The 18,562-nt window shown below is 33.8% G+C and overlaps 2 protein-coding genes and 1 long non-coding RNA gene across 4 annotated transcripts; 2 read left to right on the top strand and 1 right to left on the bottom strand.

The window, feature by feature from the left end:
* Positions 1-6: 6 nt before the first annotated feature.
* LOC121174324 (uncharacterized) lies at positions 7-1,721 on the bottom strand. The gene is made up of 3 exons (XR_005890362.1): positions 1,667-1,721; positions 1,388-1,488; positions 7-444 (listed from the first exon to the last, which is right to left on the bottom strand). It is a non-coding gene; the product is annotated as an uncharacterized lncRNA (long non-coding RNA).
* Positions 1,722-2,117: 396 nt separating this feature from the next.
* LOC100786884 (acyl-CoA-binding domain-containing protein 4) lies at positions 2,118-10,618 on the top strand. 2 transcript variants are annotated; one of them, XM_006606464.4, is made up of 18 exons: positions 2,118-2,530; positions 2,916-2,986; positions 3,275-3,338; positions 3,427-3,498; positions 3,781-3,975; positions 4,071-4,148; positions 4,368-4,469; positions 4,584-4,650; positions 5,141-5,202; positions 5,912-6,051; positions 6,398-6,524; positions 6,602-6,716; positions 8,040-8,128; positions 8,500-8,583; positions 8,679-8,867; positions 9,196-9,336; positions 9,665-9,724; positions 10,121-10,618. In XM_006606464.4, exons 1-18 carry the CDS (start codon positions 2,387-2,389, stop codon positions 10,310-10,312), a joined length of 1,992 nt encoding a protein of 663 aa, XP_006606527.1. In that variant the 5' UTR covers positions 2,118-2,386; the 3' UTR covers positions 10,313-10,618. The 2 variants fall into 2 exon arrangements, with proteins under 2 accessions (XP_006606527.1, XP_003556514.1); XM_003556466.5 differs by having other exon boundaries at positions 2,120-2,530; positions 8,679-8,855.
* A 3,624-nt stretch (positions 10,619-14,242) lies between these two features.
* LOC100792700 (uncharacterized) lies at positions 14,243-18,562 on the top strand. Its single transcript, XM_003555561.5, has 2 exons — positions 14,243-15,362; positions 16,109-18,562. Exons 1-2 carry the CDS (start codon positions 14,408-14,410, stop codon positions 18,322-18,324), a joined length of 3,171 nt encoding a protein of 1,056 aa, XP_003555609.1. The 5' UTR covers positions 14,243-14,407; the 3' UTR covers positions 18,325-18,562.

Raw genomic sequence — 18,562 nt, forward strand, 5'->3', positions numbered from 1 at the left:
GGGTCTTCCTCTGCCTCGAATTGTTTGTCTTCTCTCCATCTGGTCTACTCTCCTCACTACAGACATAAATGAATATATATATATAATGCAAGAAAAACGCAACCTAAAATCTATTGTGAAAAGTGATATAGCTTTCAAACATGCTCTAGGGAGAAATGCTAACAATATCAGATTTTAAATTCATAAAAACAAACTTAAATTTTTGTTGGGATCACTAATTCAAATGACATTTTTATCTTAAAGTGTTAAATCTTCTCCCTCTAAATCAAACTTTTCCTTGTCAGACTGGTTCGTCTCCATAATGTCAAAAGGGCAGGTAGAATTTACTACCCAGAATTGCTGAACATTCTAGGAATGACCTCATCCTTATGATTTCCCACTTCAGGCAAAGTCAAAATAAAGGGACTGTGCAGAATCAACTTCTTTAGTTTGTCCACGTCAGCACTGCAGACAGTGTATCAGAAACAAATAAATACAATAGATGAGAGATTAAACAAATGGACATAAATGTAAGCCTAATCTTAAATAATGCCATGGACTGATCAATGACCATACAGGGGAAAAAACTTGGCCAGCAAAACTTTACAGACATAATATTTCATTTTATTTTTAGCTAGCATAGAATATAATCTTCAAATGTGGGAAGAAGCAACAAGGCACATTCCAGTATAGGGGACAAAAATGAATGTTTTCACACTAGTGTAAGTTTTTCTTTAAGCTAAAGAAGACCAGCAAGAGCAAAACAGTAGTGAAATACATACTTTTCAGCAAAACTGTACAATTTTTCCATCTATTCCTAATATCCCAAGGAACAATGTTATCAGAGGAAAACACTTTAACCACCAGCAGAGAATCACAATCCAACCACTTTTGCCAACCATTCTTGAACACAAGTTCAATAGCCATCATAGCCCCAACTAAGTCAGCATAAAGCGCATGTTTGATGCAAAGATTATCAGAAAAACAACCAAGCATGGCAGCACTACTATCCCTAGTTTATATTACACATCCACACCATTTAATAACTTTTTACTAGATAACTTTATCACAAGACTCCATCAGATTAAATTATTCAATAATATGTGCAAAATTTTAGATTAATCCAAAGTTATTTGATATCTCATTTATACACATCAAAATTAACATAATCAATTTTTTTTTAAATATGTGAAAATAAGAACTTATTGTTGTTCAATTTTTACTGGATTTGACTCAAATAATATATATGATAATAATTCAATGGCCAGATCAATGATAATCTCATTTTATATAAAGCTATTGAAGTGTAAAGGTGTGTGTAACTCATTAGCTAGAGAGTCAGAGAGATTTGAAAATGACAGAAAACATGAAAATATCATAAGTGGAAGCAACACCATAAATAGCACACCTTGATGTTGCAGACATAAGAAGACACTGGCAACTTCTGGGTACATGAGGCGTAAAAGCTTTTATATGATTTTCATACCCATATGATAATAGAAGATCTGCCTGAAACATTATTTTGAATATCAATCACATCAACACGTACAAACAAGAAGTAGTATCAAGGATTGTTCAACAGCTAGTTGAATTGGCGTTAATTAATAAATAAAAATTTAAAAGTGAACCAAAACGTGAAAATTGCAAATCAATGAAAAGCATTAAACCCCAACAATATTTTGGATACCAAGTGGTGTTATTGACACACTTGAAAAAAGCAATTGCTCTGGATATAACTCAACATGAAAAAAACAATATGACAATATGATACTTGTTTTCAAACATACATTATATATTTTCTTTTTACTATTATTATTTTTTTGCACCGACAGTTTCTTTCAATGGAAAAGCAAGTATCATTATATGGGAAAACTAATCTTCTACAATACTTTATTATTACATGAGATCTTACACTTTTAATAATTTTTACTAATAATATATATAAATTAATGTTAACAGTAAACGGTAAACTCATTATATTAGATCATGTATAGTATTATCATTTTTTCCGGAAACAATCAAGTAACAGACACCATGATTAAAACATAAATGATTAATATACTGAAATTAAATTTAAATAATATTAAAATTTGTTTGATGCAGAAATAATTATAATTTTTTTAGTGGTTACCAACGAAACTGCGGAGGAGTAGTCATGAAACCTTAGGGGATTAAAATTAAAAACTAGAAGCTCGGACAATGGAAGTATCTACAATTACTGAAACCTTAGGGGATTAATGCAGAAATTTGGCCCATTATGGCGGATCTGCGAAGTTTGCAATAACGTCTAGTTAATATTAATCACACCTTGCTCACGCCACTCCCTGAAGGAGCAACGCAAAAAGAACGAGGCATCATATTCATATTGATATAAGTGTAGTAGGATCTGAGAATTGGAGTGAGTTTGATGGCGAGAGCAAGCTCTGGTCTGCAATACCCAGAGCGGTTCTACGCCGCGGCCTCTTACGTTGGATTCGACGGATCCACCAAATCTCTCACTTCCAAGTTCTCCAACTCCACCGCTCTTCTTCTCTACAGCCTCTATCAGCAGGTACCCTACTCAACATTCAAGATCTCTTCCTTCCCCGCATTTTCACTTCTCCCAACTCCAATTCACGTCAACGTGTATGGATTTTCCATTTTTTTATTTTCTAATCAATAGCCGCCTTTGTTGGAAGGCGACTGTTGGTAGATCTGGAATTTTTCGATGGTATCAATTCATGTGACAGTAATAATGTAAAGAATTTCCAGGACTCAATGATCTTATATGCCTAGCCTGCAATTGCATACGTTCTGATGAAATGTTGATTTGCCAACCATTTTAGCTTCCTCGTATCGAATACGTTTTTGTTGTTTTGTTTGATGTGCTATTATTATATGTATGTTTTTGTTCGTGAGGATTACGTGTAAATTTAATGCTTGATTTCTTATGGCAGGCTAGTATAGGACCTTGTAATGTCCCAGAACCCAGTTCATGGAAACTTGTGGAGCATAGCAAATGGGCCAGGTTTGTGTTCTTTAAATTAAACATTCAAGCTTCCTTTGCTTTCTCTAGTCTCTGCGATTTTTTCTATATCATCCCTTCACTCTATTAACGTATGCATTTATGCATGATGCAGATTTTACCATGCTTCTCCATGCTATATACAGTTATACGTTATGCTCATATTTTGTTATTTATACTGCATTAGTTTTTATCAACACTTCATTTTATACTATTCTATCAATTTGCACTATTGCATTCCTGCTTCTGTTTCATTGAGAATATCATTAAAAGCATTCGTTGTTGATGCAGCTGGAACCAGCTTGGAAACATGTCTTCCACAGAAGCCATGCGCCTTTTTGTTAAAATATTGGAGGTCATGCATGCTCTTAATTTTATTTCACATTTTTCCCTTTGTATATGGTAGTTGATTTCTTTTATTCTTATTTTCCTTTTTTGTGTAGGAAGAAGATCCTGGTTGGTATTCAAGAGCATCTAACTCCGTTCTAGACCCTGTTGTTGATGTGCAAATGAATGTATGTATTACCAAATACCAAGGCTATATATAATGATGAGTCTTCTTCCTTTCACCCACCAGACATGCAACCAATTCTCGTGCAACTTAGTCATTTGAATGATTTTGTTGTAAATTATCTGCTGATTTATTCTTACAGCATTTAGGATTTGATATTTAGAGTTGAATTAATGTATTGTGTAGTCACATAAAGATAAATGAAATAGGAACATGTTTTCTCCACTTTTGCCGCAACTGTTAACATAATTTCTCCCCCTTCCACTGTATTGTGTTGGTTTTACAGCACAATTCCAAAGTTGAGCCAGTAATTGAGAATGCAAACGCATATCCAGAGATAAAAACCATTTCCACTGAAAATGGAAGTCATGTTGGAACTCAGGATAAGGATGTTGTCATTGAAGGCTTTGGCTCAGTTGGAGTATATGACCAATGGGTTGCACCTCCAGTGTCTGGTCAACGTCCAAAAGCCAGATATGAGGTCAAAATATAAATTTCATTCTTGTTTTGCTATTTTTTTTTCTGGTTCGATCAATTTATTCCTTTTGCTGAGCTACTGTGTTTTTATATGTTCAGCATGGAGCTGCAGTCGTGCAAGATAAATTGTACATATATGGTGGAAACCACAATGGTCGTTACCTTAATGATCTCCATGTAAGCATATGTTTAACATCTCTGTTGCATGAAGTATACATTTTGGCTAAGAAGTGAATATATCTTGTAAGGTTTACTCAAACCACTAATTTCGGCTTAAGTAACGGTTTATCATGTGGTTTTACAGCTTAACTTTTCTTAATCTCCTTCTCCCTCTCTCTCTCATGAGTTGACTACATTATGTACATTTATACTTTGAATTACATTGAAACAACACAGGTTCTAGATTTGAGAAGTTGGACTTGGTCGAAGATTGAAGCTGAGGTTGTTGAATCTACTAACTCATCCTCAATAACATTCCCTTGTGCTGGACATTCCTTGGTTTGTATTGAAAAAGTCCATTTCTCATTTGAAAAACCTCACTTCATCTTCTCTTCTACTAGTACTAATTCTGGAATATTTTGGATTTTAATGATTGAAACTTTGTTACCATAGATTCCATGGGAAAATAAGCTCCTATCAATTGCTGGTCATACAAAAGATCCTAATGAAAGTATACAAGGTATACACATGATAATAATGGTGTATGTCTCGTCATTCTATTGAGGGGTTAGCATCATATGTGCAAAACTTGAAGCATGTAGAAATGAGAAATCTAGGAATTTTTTCTAGATGAGTTTCAGAACAGAAGCTTTACAAAATTTGATGGTTTACTTCATTTAAAAAAACTAAAAAGCATGATACTATTACTTTATTCACCTTAATGAAAAGCAATCAAGACAATTGGGAGGTGATGAAATTTTAGTGTACATATGCAAGTGAAACATTTATGCACAAATTTTTCTGGCCCTTTGAAGTCAATTTTTGTTGAACAATAAAAATGTAATATTTTGCTTTGTTGATTCAATCTATATATCCATTAATACGTGCTTTCCCCTTGTTTAGTGGCTTTATTTTCCCTACTTTGTATTCTTTTATTGTTATCATTTTCGTTGTAATTACAATTAAGTTTCCATTTTTAACATTATTAAATGTTCATTGTATTATAACAGTGAAAGTGTTTGATCTGCCAAACGCTACATGGACAACTCTGAAGACTTATGGGAAACCCCCGGTATGTATTGTTATTCTTTCTTTTATGCATATTAACCCAAAAAAACTTAGAAACTCTTGAATTTTGTATATATGTGACTGCAACAGTTGCATTTGCTTTTCCCTAACTGTCTTTTCTTTTCCTTTCTTATTATACTCCCATTCCTTAAGAGATGATTATATTATGCCCTCCTTCCCTCTAGTTTCAAAAATTACACTTCCCTCCCATGAAATATAGAAATGTTCTACACTTTAGTCCATTTTAATGAACAAGCCTTGTAGGGGCATTTTCCCTGTCTTTGAAACTTTCAGTGTTACCAGTAGCTAACTTTGAACACCCTATTATTGATTTTAGGATTTAGAAGATGAAATGAAATTTTAAGCAACCTTACTATTGGTTTTGGAACTTTAATCTAAATTTTCAATGTGTCTTCTATGGCACTCAAATTGACAGTAGGGATTTAAATTTAGTTGCCAATATCGTTGAGCATTGCACTGAGGAACAAACAGCCCCTAAATGTCTTGTTCACATTAAAAAGATCACAATGTTACACATGTCAATCTCTTAGGAGAAGGGAGTGTAATTTTTGTTTTTTTTTAATAGAGAGAAAACCAGTGTATATGAAGGGAGGAGAGGGAAGTGCAATTTTATTATTTTTTACAAAAAAAAAAAGTAAAAGAAATGCATTAATGGAGTGTTAAAGTTGCATTTTTTCATCTATGATTTTTAGGTCTCACGTGGCGGACAATCAGTTACCTTTGTGGGTACAAGCTTAGTAATTTTTGGTGGAGAAGATGCAAAGAGAACTCTATTGAATGATTTACATATTCTTGATTTGGAAACCATGACATGGGATGAAATTGATGCTGTGTAAGAAGTTTCCTGAAGCAACCTTTCTCTCTCACTTATTTCTTATTTTACCTTTTTTTTGGTTGGGTGGGGATGGGTATGGAAGTTTTAATTGATATGCTGGGAAATGTTAATGTTTTAAGGGTGTAAACAAAAAAAAATCACAGGTGCAAATTGAAGTTTAACTTTGTTTTGCAACTAACTTTTCTGCTTATGCCAAAATCTGGCTTTCATGCATGGTAATTATGTTACTCATTTTCATGAGTGGCGAATTTGCTATATTTTGGTTTTGTATTACTATATAGAGATGAAAGAATGAAAAAGGAAGCATGTTAATGCTTGATGCTAAAGAAGTCTTAATTGGCAGTGGGGTGCCTCCTTCTCCAAGGTCTGATCATGCTGCGGCTGTTCATGTGGAGCGATACTTGCTTATCTTTGGTGGGGGTTCACATGCAACTTGCTACAATGATTTACATGTTCTCGATATGCAAACTGTAAGACCATTGCCTTTTCTATTAAGCTGTGAACCAGGAAAATCATCTTCCTCTAATCGTCTATGTGAACTACACAGATGGAATGGTCCCGGCCAACACAGCTAGGTGAAATACCGACACCTCGTGCTGGACATGCTGGTGTGACAGTAGGGGAGAACTGGTTCATTGTTGGCGGGGGTGACAATAAGAGTGGTATGGTTTTTTTCACCTGGTCACTTAAATACAAAAAAATTCATTTTGGGAATGAATTTTTCTGATAAAATACTGCTTGGTTCATGAACAATTTTTTTTGCAATTCACGGAGTAGACATCTATTCTTTTAGAGGTCAAACTAAATAAATAAATAAAACTAGTTTTCTGATTGTGGTGCTGCAAAGTTAATTGGTTTTGCATTCTTTCAAAGATACACACATGCTCGTATTCATGTTTGAGTTTTGGTTCTTTAATCCATCATGATTAGTTTTGTATTAGGGAACCAAACCTCCACATGGGAGACTTCATTGGTGATTGTAAAAATCACAATACGACTTGTACTGAAACTTATCTAAAATATAATATTTTTGCGGATCAAAAAAAAAATTTGGTGTGATTAATTGTGAACTTACATAGATACTACATAATGCATTGTTTTATCTGTAAATATATTAACTTTAAGAAAATGGCAAATCAACGAATCACTCCAAATGCATTCTGGTAAAAACTAGCCTTTTATCCAAACATCCCTCTCCTACAGAATCTATTACTGAGACAATTAGAATAGAGAGTAAATTCAAACAAGCACTTATTTTACATGACTTACTTTTGGTTGCATCTATCTCCCTCAGTTCTTTGGTTTCCCCCTGGTTTTGGATATTTCATCCATAGATGAAGCAGGTTAGTTGCCAATTTCCTCTGTCTTGATCCTTAAAACAGATTTTGGAGTTACAGTAACAGGTATAAATTCATGACTTATAAAGGGAAGTAACAATTATAAAGGACTAATCTATCATTTGATTATGAACTGAAGTGATGATAGAAGTGCTTATTTGTGGAAATTTTTAATGCTTACTGTTCATTGTGAAAGATAGTTTACAAGTAAAAGCATTACTGTTTCATTTGGATCATTGTGAAGGGAAATTTCTGGTGTAGTTATGATAGAAACCCAGTATCTTAGTACAAAGAATAAAGAAAATCTCCCCTTATTACATCACTGTAGAACTTTGAGGGTCTGCATCTCTCAATGCTCAAAGGTCTGGATTTCCTCTCAAATGACAAAATGCCTTTCCTTCTCAACCCTTCTTATTTATAGGCAACGACTTACTTTGTCTCTTCTGATTATCCCAGTCCAACCAACTCGCTCTAATGCTAACAGATATCTAACACTAACAGATACCGAATAAGTTATGTATGTGTATGGCTTCATCACCTAGGTTGTTGCAAATTTATTGATGATTTTAGATTTGAGGACATTTTTTGTGTTGTCTTATTATTGCTATACATGCCCCGTTTCAAATTATATTCCATGCTATTCTGCAGGGGTCTCAGAGACTGTTGTGTTGAATATGGCTACACTGACTTGGTCAGTGGTAACTTCTGTTCAAGGGCGTGTTCCTGTTGCTAGTGAGGTATTCATAATTGTGTAGGGACCTTTTATCATGGGAGAATTCCAAATAATGAATTCTCGTTAAAAATATTAACCATGTAGGAAAAATAATTGCTTGATATGGTTATTATTTATAATATATTAGTTTAAATAACCACTCCTAGTGGTTATTGTCCCTTGATGGTAAATGTTTTTATCAAGAGTTCTGTTTCTGAAATTCTCCCTTTTATTATATGGTTCTTTTTACAGGGTTGCTTGTGCTATAAATTCTGATTAACTGATCCTTGTTAACTCAATGCTGTCATCATTCATCAGGAAGATACACAGACCTTTCACATAGTTTCCTTGTGCTGTCTGCTTAAGATATGACAAAATTTCAGTTTCCTATTACAGGGCTCGAGTTTGGTTGTAAGCTCTTATGATGGTGAAGACATACTTGTATCATTTGGAGGATACAATGGACATTACAATAATGAGGTGAAGAACTGAAGATTATTTCAAAATCTTGACCTTTTCTGCTTTATTTTGCTCTTTTATTGTTCTCTCTCCCTGATGTAGTTTGCTGGATTCAGGTCTATGTCCTTAAACCAAGCCACAAATCAACCTTGCAATCAAAACTAATAGAAAACCCCATTCCATACAGTGTTTCTGGTGCGCATAATGCCGCAAATGCTACCCGAGATCTGGATTCTGAAGCAGGCCACAAAGGGATTATCAAGGAACTTGTCATGGACAGTGTTGATTCAATAGTATGTATCATTGTAAGCCATGTACTATTTCAGTTGACTAACTAGACCAACACATCTAGCCAATGTCGTTGGGCAGTTTGTGTGATATTTCACCTATTGCTGATCTTAGGACCAATGCTAAAATAGTAATGAAAAATCATTTGGAAGCTCATAAGAAACTCCAAATCTCTACATTGGAAATGCATTTGTAGATAGTGGATTCCTATTTTACTGTTGAACTACTGCAAATTCTGTGTGGATTATTCTAATTACAGGCATAGATCATATCGTGCATTTGGTGCATTTCATTTCAATACCTGCTAATCACCTTTTTCCCATTTTATTTTTTGGTATCTTGCAGAAATCAAAAGGTGATGTTATAACAGTTCTAAAGGTCGAGAAAGAAGATTTGGAATCATCGCTCTACAAAGAGAAGTTGCAAACTCTTCAACTAAAGCAAGAGCTTTCAGAAACTAAAACTCGTAACTCTGATCTTTGCAAGGTAACTACTTTAATTGTTGAAGATCTTTTTTTATTTTTGAAAAGTTGAAATGGGCTATTATGTTGTTAGTACATATCGAATAGAATGCATGGGTGAAGTATTGGTAAATGATGGTGTTAAAATCTAATAATTTCACTATGCCATGACAACTCCCTTATTTATGCAGGGCTAAGAAAGGACTTCAGTTATACGGTGAAAATAGTGTTTCTAATAATATATTAATAAATATAAGCAGAATGCAGTCATGCATGAGATCTATAGACAAAATTTGAATATTATTCTATAATGCTATCAAGATGTCCTCACTTTTATGACACTGAACATGCAGGAACTCCAATCAATACGTGGTCAGCTTGCTTCTGAGCAGTCAAGGTGTTTCAAACTTGAGGTAATCATTAATGCTTCTGACAACCTTCCTCTCTTAATCATGAGAACGTGTTTCTAAACATTTATTATCTTTACATTGATAAATGAAACTTTGAAAGTACACGATGTCTGAAAGGTATGCCTGATCTCTCCAGTGGATCCAACTCAGAATAATGAAGAAATCACAAAACTTATGTCGCCTAAATGAAAAATGGAATGGGTTGTGGGTAAGGAGTACTTTTGATGTAGAGAGTATTTGGTGATGCATACCTGCCTGGGAGAATTGTTGTTATTTACAGTCTAGACATCCCCTGGTCTAGTTTGTCTATCTGAGGCTGGTTTAGAAGTTTGGTGTTTGTTCTTTTATTATTGATGAAATAATTTGATTTGTTTCTTTTTTCACTGTTTGGGATGACAGGTGGAGGTTGCTGAATTAAGTCAGAAGCTCCAGACAATTGGGACACTACAGAAGGAACTTGAGCTCCTGCAGCGGCAAAAAGCTGCATCCGAGCTGGCTGCCCTGAATGCAAAGCAAAAGCAGGGTTCAGGTGGTGTATGGGGTTGGCTTGCTGGTGCTCCTCCCCCTACCCAGAAAGAAGATGATGGGTGATCGCGTGATTAAACTAACTGGATTACCATGCTGCATTTAGTTTCATTAGCCCATTTTTACATCCAATACACTTATTTTTTTTATTCAATTCTTTTTTTGGTGAAGGGAATAAAATTTAGCTTTCTGTTTAGGAAAAACCCCCCGTAGGGGTCTTGCAATTGCAGTAATACATATTTCACATATTCTGTAATTTTATTTACTTGTTCAGGACAGTGCATGTTGTTGTTCCCGCCAATTTGCTGATTTGTTTCGAATCCACTATTGAATGAAAAGATAAGTATTCTTCTATTTGGAAGAACTATATCACATTGATAAGTGTTACTGTTATATATTTTTTAAACTTCATCAACGGTTGAGACATGCATAAAATATTATCAATGATAAGTGAATTTTTATTGCTTTGACGAATTTTTCTTAATTTTCTTCAACTACAAAAAACAAAAATCAATCATTTGGTTGTTAACTCTTGAATAAATGTTATCAACACAAAAAAAAATATTTTTTTCTGTCTAATCAAACACTATTTTTTTAATTATTTTTTTTATAAACTTTTCATATTAAAATATGAATGTCTATTTATATATGCAATGACATCAATTTACAAATTATAATAAAAGTTTGTTGATTTTTAAATTGATTTTTTTAAAATCAACATAATTATTTTTTATTGATAGATCATTCTAAAAAATTATGACCTTAAAAAAATCATTCCAAAAGAGGTGAGTATTTTTTTACAAATTAAGTAAAAGTGTCATTCTAATTGTAATTTTCCTTAAAAATTATTCATTGATCTAAATTAATTATAATGTTTTACAATAAGTATTTTTTTACTTGAACATTTCATCAAGCATGAGAGTATAAAAAAATATTTACGAGTTTATAAAACAAGTATTTTTTTTTTCTTTTAGACTCAATTTAATTTATGAGTTTTTATCATTGAATAAAATTTAATAAAACAAATACATAAATAATTATTTTTATATTTTTTTCTTATTTAAATTTTTTTTATTTTCATCTCTTTAACCTTAATTTTATGATATGAAGTTAACAACCAAATCGAAATTTTAAATATATAATAACTTCTGTTTGCTATTTGAGATGTGTTAAGTTCAAAAAATATTAAATTACTAATTCGATCCTTTCATTTATTTAATTAGTTTGGTTTGATTCTTTTATTATTTTAAAAGTTCAATTTCACCTTAATTCTTTAAAATTGATATAATATTGACATTTTCAAAAGTATTGTTTAAATTTCTAATTAAGATGTCTTATATGTCAAATAAGTGTTTTTTTGTTGTTGTTGTGTCATGTATACGAGAAGTTAACGTTGTTTCTTGTAACGTTTAGTAACATTGTATGAATTTTAAAAATTATGGGATTAAATTGAAAATTTTAACAATAAAAATAAATAAATAAATAATTCATCTTAAAAAGTTAAATAAATAGAGGACCAATTTAATTTTTATAAAAAAATAATCTATTATATAAAGAACATCTTGTTCTTCGGGATGATATCATGTAACATTCTTATATTTATTTCCTCCAAAAAAATATTAAATAAAATTATTTTATTTTTAATTCAAACAAATATAATTAACAAATAAATGGAATCAATTAACATTGATATAATAAATTCATGCTAATATATGAAAAAATATATAAAATAATTGTTAGTATATTATAATATTCAGGATAATTGATAATCCCGTTATACGAAAAAATATATTGATATATATATATATATATGAAAAAAAAACAGTACTAATTAATTGATGTTTGATTCATAATCAATTGATACATTAAATATATTTAATTTTAAAATTTACTATACTTTTTTACGGTCAAAATTTCTTATAATAAATTACATTAACTATCACTTTCATAATTTAAACTTAATTCAATCAAATAATTTTGTATCATTATATTTATTCTACATGTGATCTCTCTTCAAATGACAATAAGTAGGGTTTAAATAGAATCCTATAATATTCATCTTCATACCGGATTTTAATATTCATACTCAATCTCATATCCACAAAAGTAACACCTTTAATCTCATTCTAGTCCTACTGAATGCCAAAATACTTATATTAGTACCCATAATTCGTACTTATGTGTAAGATTAATAATAGTAAATTAATAAAAAAAAAATTAATTAAGACAATTATTACAATTATAGTAACAATTCATTCATAAATAACTCAAACATAAAATTAAAAATAATCATTCAACATAACGATTGTTAAAGTTAATATTCCAATTGCCTAACAAAATTTATAATTAAAGGTTTATGATTTTTCACTCTCTAATAATCATCTAACATAGCGATTTAGGATTTTTCATTCTTTGATAGTGATATCATTAGAGATTAAAGACTCATAGTATTACTCATAAAAAAATATAATTATTTTTCAAAAAATTATGTATAAATATTATATACATATAATTTTTCTCTATATGTTCACAACAAATAATATATATACATGAGTGATTGGATGACTATGTAAAATTGTTTACGGGTATAGGGTGGGACGGATTGAATATTATAGTACTCATACCACATCCATACCCGTGTAACGTTGTGATATATATATCCGTCACATACCCAACCCTAATATTGGAGATAGTTATCCACCGCACAAATTTTGTTAGGTATATGTAAGATCTTAGTACACTTTGTTATCCCTAATCCTTTTCTCACTCTTTCTCTTCCATTTTTTTAGTTTTATTTACATTCCAACAAAAATTATTCTTGGAAAATTTGATAGGAATATATAATCAATATTTATTTTGATTAAACATGTATCTTAAACTATGAATTGTCTTAACTTTTAAAAATCCTTACTATAATAAATAAAACCAATAAAGTGATATAATTATCAATTTAATATATATTATTTGTTCATATTTTTTTTTACTCAACCATTTAATTACAAAATTTAGAAATATATTTTATCATTTAATTTCAAATATCATGAAAATTAAGTATATAGTCAATTATTTCATATTTAGTTGAAAATAATATGCACAAATAAGAATGACAAATAAATTCACACGCATATGTTTAGAGATAAACTTTGCATAAATGAGTATTTTTAGTGGGTACTCAAGGATAATGAGTGCAATAACAAAATATCATAGTACCTATACTTGCAAATAATATTAAAATACTTAAAATATTTTCTATTTTTTTATCAAGCTTAAATATGTAAATATTCTTTATAAAAAAATTTGTACTAGTATAATTTTATTTGAACTTATATGTTAGTGTTTTTTTTTATTTGAGTACATATTTTAGAGAAATTTTTTTTGGAGTTCACAATTTTTATTTATTTATTTAGAATTAGTCGTGAACATTTTTAATTGTGTAGATCATAGAATATTTGAAAAACTTTAGTTGTAACAATTAAAATTATTTTTAAAAAATATTAAAATAAATAGAATTACAATAAAAATGGTTGTTAAAATATTTTTAAAGTATTTTTTAGTTTTGGAAAAATATCCGTGCTAATATTTAAAAAATTCACGAGTATCTGCATAATGAATATCATGCGATAATGAACGATCACATAACGAGATTTATCTCATGAGACTACTATATGTGTGACTAGGCCTCCTTCGCCCATTGTCAATACAATTAAAATGTAAAATTATTTATTGATATATATATATATATATATATATATATATATATATATATATATATTCATAATTATTTTATATGTTTTTTACATATATAAATTTTTTAAAAGTAATTGATCAATATATTAAAAAATATAATAATATAAAAAACCATAAATTATAAAATCAATACTCCTATTACACTAGTATTTTAGTAAAAAAAATGTTTTAACTAAAACTTAAGTTTTTATTTTAAAGTGAGAAGGAAATGATTTTCCTCAGTTATAGTTGATCCCCAAAAAATAATACCCAGGAAAATGCATTTCTTACTCTCTCTCTGCAACAATTAGGGTTTTAAACCTTTAATCCAATCCAAAAACTCACATTTATTATCTTACTGCGATTTTTCCACCTCGCGCGATATGGTATTGTCCCTTTCCATTTCCCATTAGCTTCTTCTCCTCACGCCCGCTCATGAGCCACCATCGCAACAACCACGCTGCGCTCACTGTTTCAACCGGCGATGCGAATCCCGATGACTGTCACCAACCGGTCGATGCTCCCCTTTCCGCAGCAGAACAGATTAGGGTTAGGGTTTCATCGGAGGACAACGCGGCACCCGCATCCTCCACCGCCGATCGCTTCGACCGCATCAACAACCACGCCGCGTCGAGCAGAACGTCTGAATTAGCAAGATTCTCGAACTCCGAGGTGAAATCGCTGCTATCGGAGTTTGACGATTACGTGGCAGCTGGCGGAGCGTCGAGGAACGTAGGGCACGGTTTTGAAATCGGTGACATGGTGTGGGGGAAGGTGAAATCGCACCCGTGGTGGCCGGGGCACATATACAACGAAGCTTTTGCTTCTTCCGCAGTACGAAGAACCAAGAGGGAGGGCCACGTGTTGGTGGCATTCTTCGGTGACAGCAGCTACGGGTGGTTTGAGCCGTCGGAGCTCATCCCGTTTGACGCGAATTTCGCAGAGAAATCGCGGCAGATAAGTTCTAGAAACTTCCTGAAGGCCGTGGAAGAGGCCGTAGATGAGGCCAGTAGAAGATGCGGCCTTGGATTGGTTTGTAGGTGTAGGGGCCCTGGGAATTTTTGCCCCACCGATGTGGAAGGGTATTATTCTGTTCAGGTGCCGGATTATGAGCCTGGAGTGTATTCTGATGCTCAGATCAGAAAGGCCAGAAGTGAATTTGGAGCTGCGGAAATGCTTTCTTTTCTGAAGCAATTGGCATTGAATCCACATGGTGGTGATCAGAGAAGCATTGGTTTCACTAAGAATAGGTCCACTGCGTTTGCTTTTCGACGGGCAGTGTTTGAGCAGTATGATGAAACTTATGCGCAGGCTTTCGGTGTGCAGCCGAGGCGCCCTTCGGATTCTGCCGGTAATCACCTTGATCGGCCTGTGAGGCTTCCTGCTAAAGGTATATTATAATGCTTTTCTGTGTTTTCCATTTAGGATGTTGTTATATGCTTTTTTTGTGAACATTGTGATACTCAGGCCAGGATTGGATATACTTTTACATAAGCAATTATAGTAAAAGAGTGAATTGAGTTTCTTGCATGAGCTAAAATCAACTTTTACACCTATTTTTTTATAGAAGCTCTTTTTATTTAGTGTCTCCAAAAGTTAAGGGGGATAAGTTGATTTTAGCTTGTGCAGAAGCTCAATGCATATTATCTCCTTATTTTATTCTCCTAAACGTGGTTTTGAAGAAGTTTATCAAAACAGGGTCAGTAAGTTTATCTTTTTGCCCACCACCATAGATTACAAATGGTACAGTTCTTTCTATTTTTTCTTCATTAGGTTTCCCTTGTACTAATTGTCATAATCATAATCTATTCATGATTACATTAATGCAAGTTTTTTAAGTTAACTGAGACTTGTTACTGTAATTAAGTATTCCTACTATCCTGGCAAAAAAGTTGAGTGAAAGGTGAAGCTTTCTGTGCAGGCTGCAGCATTAGGATAACTCGGCCATTTGCATTTTATGAGCTTTGTTGATATGTTATTGCATTGTAAGCTCATGTGATTTAATTGCTTGTGAAAGGATGTTAGTTAGTGTGGATTGAATTATATCTGGCTGATTGCTGCCTGTCTAGCTATTGTAATAGGGTTAGTATGTGGATGCTACCATTTTTCTGATGCTTTTTTGGTTGCATATTCTAGCTCCTTTGAGTGGTCCAATGGTGATAGCAGAAACTTTGGGTGGTGAGAAGAGTGCAACAAAATCTGTAAAAGCTAAGGGCAATTTCAAGACGGACAAGTATCTTTTTATGCGGCGAGATGAGCCCAGTAACACCTCCCAGTTACCGTCCAGGGAGACATCTGATGCAGCTGGGAGTTATGTGCTTCAGAAGAGGCCTTTAGCAGTGTCAGCAGCCCCTGAGGCTTTGGAGAAGCATGAAGACACAGGGTTTATGAGCCAAGGCATTGCAGCTTCAACTGTAAAAGGCGAAATAGCTGTTGCAGACCAGGTTCAATCAGATGGCATTGGTCATGCATCCCAAGAAATGACTAGGAGTGTTGAACCAGTGGAAGTTGCCAGTAAAAGCATGGGTAGGCCTGGGGAGATGGCATTGCCGAACATAGTTAATGAGACATCTCAGTCTACCAATATGGAGAGCAAAACTTCTATTGATGTAAAAAATGATGGAGATTTAACACCATCAGTACCACATGAAGATTTTCAGCAAATAGAGCAGGGATTCCTGGCTACATCTGGTGAAGTTAAGCATCACAAACTTAATGTTGATGGTGTGCCAAAGAAGATAAAAGTTCATAAGCGGCCTGCAAATGACTTGAAGTCCAAAACTTCTGGTATTGAGGGGAAAAGGAAAAAAAAAATGAAAAATGATTTAAATTTACAACCTATCTCAGGCCATCTGGAAAAGATTTCTACTTCTGAAAAAGCTGTACAGCTATCAGGGCAATCTGAAAAACCTGTCTCAATTGGATTGGCTTCTAGAGAGGATTTACGTTCAGAACCAATGCAGGTGGATGCTTCTACCAGTAATCTGATGCCCATGGATTCCATTGCCGAAGTTAATATTGAGTTGCCCCATCTTTTGGGTGATTTGCAAGCTCTTGCTTTGGATCCTTTTCATGGTGTTAAAAGAGGGATCCCTGCAGTTACTAGGCAGTTCTTTTTGCGGTTCAGGTCTCTTGTTTATCAGAAAAGCTTGCCTGTATCCCCACCCATGGTAACAGAGAATGAAGCTGTTGAAGATCGAAGACCTCCATCCAGTATTGGGACATCAGACAGTCCTGATGATCGTGCTAGAGCTTCACCACTTATAAAGCCTGTAAAACACATTGTTCGGCCTGACGATCCAACCAAAGCTGGGCGGAAAAGGGCCCTCTCTGATCGTCAAGAAGAAATTTCTGAAAAAAGATTGAAGAAAATCAAGAATATAAAGGCACTGGCTGCAGAGAAGAAGGCAGGCAGCCAGAAAACTTCTGAAGCTCGTCAAGGAGATGGAAAAGAATCCATGGCCCAGGCTCCACCCAAGGTAGTGAAACCAGAATTGACCAGGAAAGTGGAGCGTCCAGCCAAGGCGGTTGAACCCACCATACTGGTGATCAAGTTTCCCCCAGAAACATCACTACCATCTGTTGCAGAGCTGAAAGCAAGGTTTGCTCGTTTTGGGCCAATAGATCAATCAGGTCTCCGGGTGTTTTGGAAGACCTCAACATGTCGAGTTGTTTTCTTGCATAAGGTTGATGCACAATCTGCCTATAAATATGCTCTAGCAAACCAATCCTTATTTGGCAACGTGGGTATGAAGTGCTTCCTCCGTGAATTTGGTGATGCTTCATCTGAAGTCTCTGAAGCTGCAAAGGCTAGGGGAGACAATGGTGCCAATGAATCACCTCGGGTCAAGGATCCTGCAGTGGTTCAGCGCCAGTCATCAGTATCAGCCCAGCAACCTCTTCCTCAGCCAATGATCCAACTCAAATCTATACTGAAGAAATCTACCGGGGATGAGCTAGGCCAAGGAACCGGTAATGGAGGTAGTAGTAAGGGGACTCCGCGTGTAAAATTCATGTTAGGTGGGGAAGAAAGTAGTAGGGGAGAGCAATTAATGGTGGGTAATAGGAACAGCTTCAACAGTGTTAGTTTTGCTGATGGTGGTGCACCTTCTTCTGTTGCTATGGATTTTAATACTCCCCCTCCTACTCAGTTTAAAAAAATCCCACAACAAAATTTGCATAATTCCGAAATGGCACCCAGAAATACACCCAATTTTATAAACGCGACCGCATCAGCTACTGCACCCACCGTTGATATATCACAGCAGATGATAAGCCTTCTGACAAGGTGCAACGATATTGTGAATAACCTGACGAGTTTATTAGGTTACGTGCCCTATCATCCACTTTGATAAATATGGCACCGTACTCAACTGTAGACCGAATCCAATACAAGAAAAAATGCGGGCTAGTTGGATTGTGAATGACTTGCTCGAGGAAATGCATGAACCTAGAAATATAATCCTTCAATAGCCGTTTATTTTGAGATTTTTGTATCTTCACAATGTAAATGTACTACCATATTGATAGTGGCGTCTCATTTAGCTGCCTTTTCATTTGTTTTCTTGTTCATCTACTTGAATTGAATCA

This window comes from Glycine max, chromosome 20 (assembly GCF_000004515.6).
Source record: "Glycine max cultivar Williams 82 chromosome 20, Glycine_max_v4.0, whole genome shotgun sequence".
Lineage (NCBI taxonomy): Eukaryota > Viridiplantae > Streptophyta > Magnoliopsida > Fabales > Fabaceae > Glycine > Glycine max.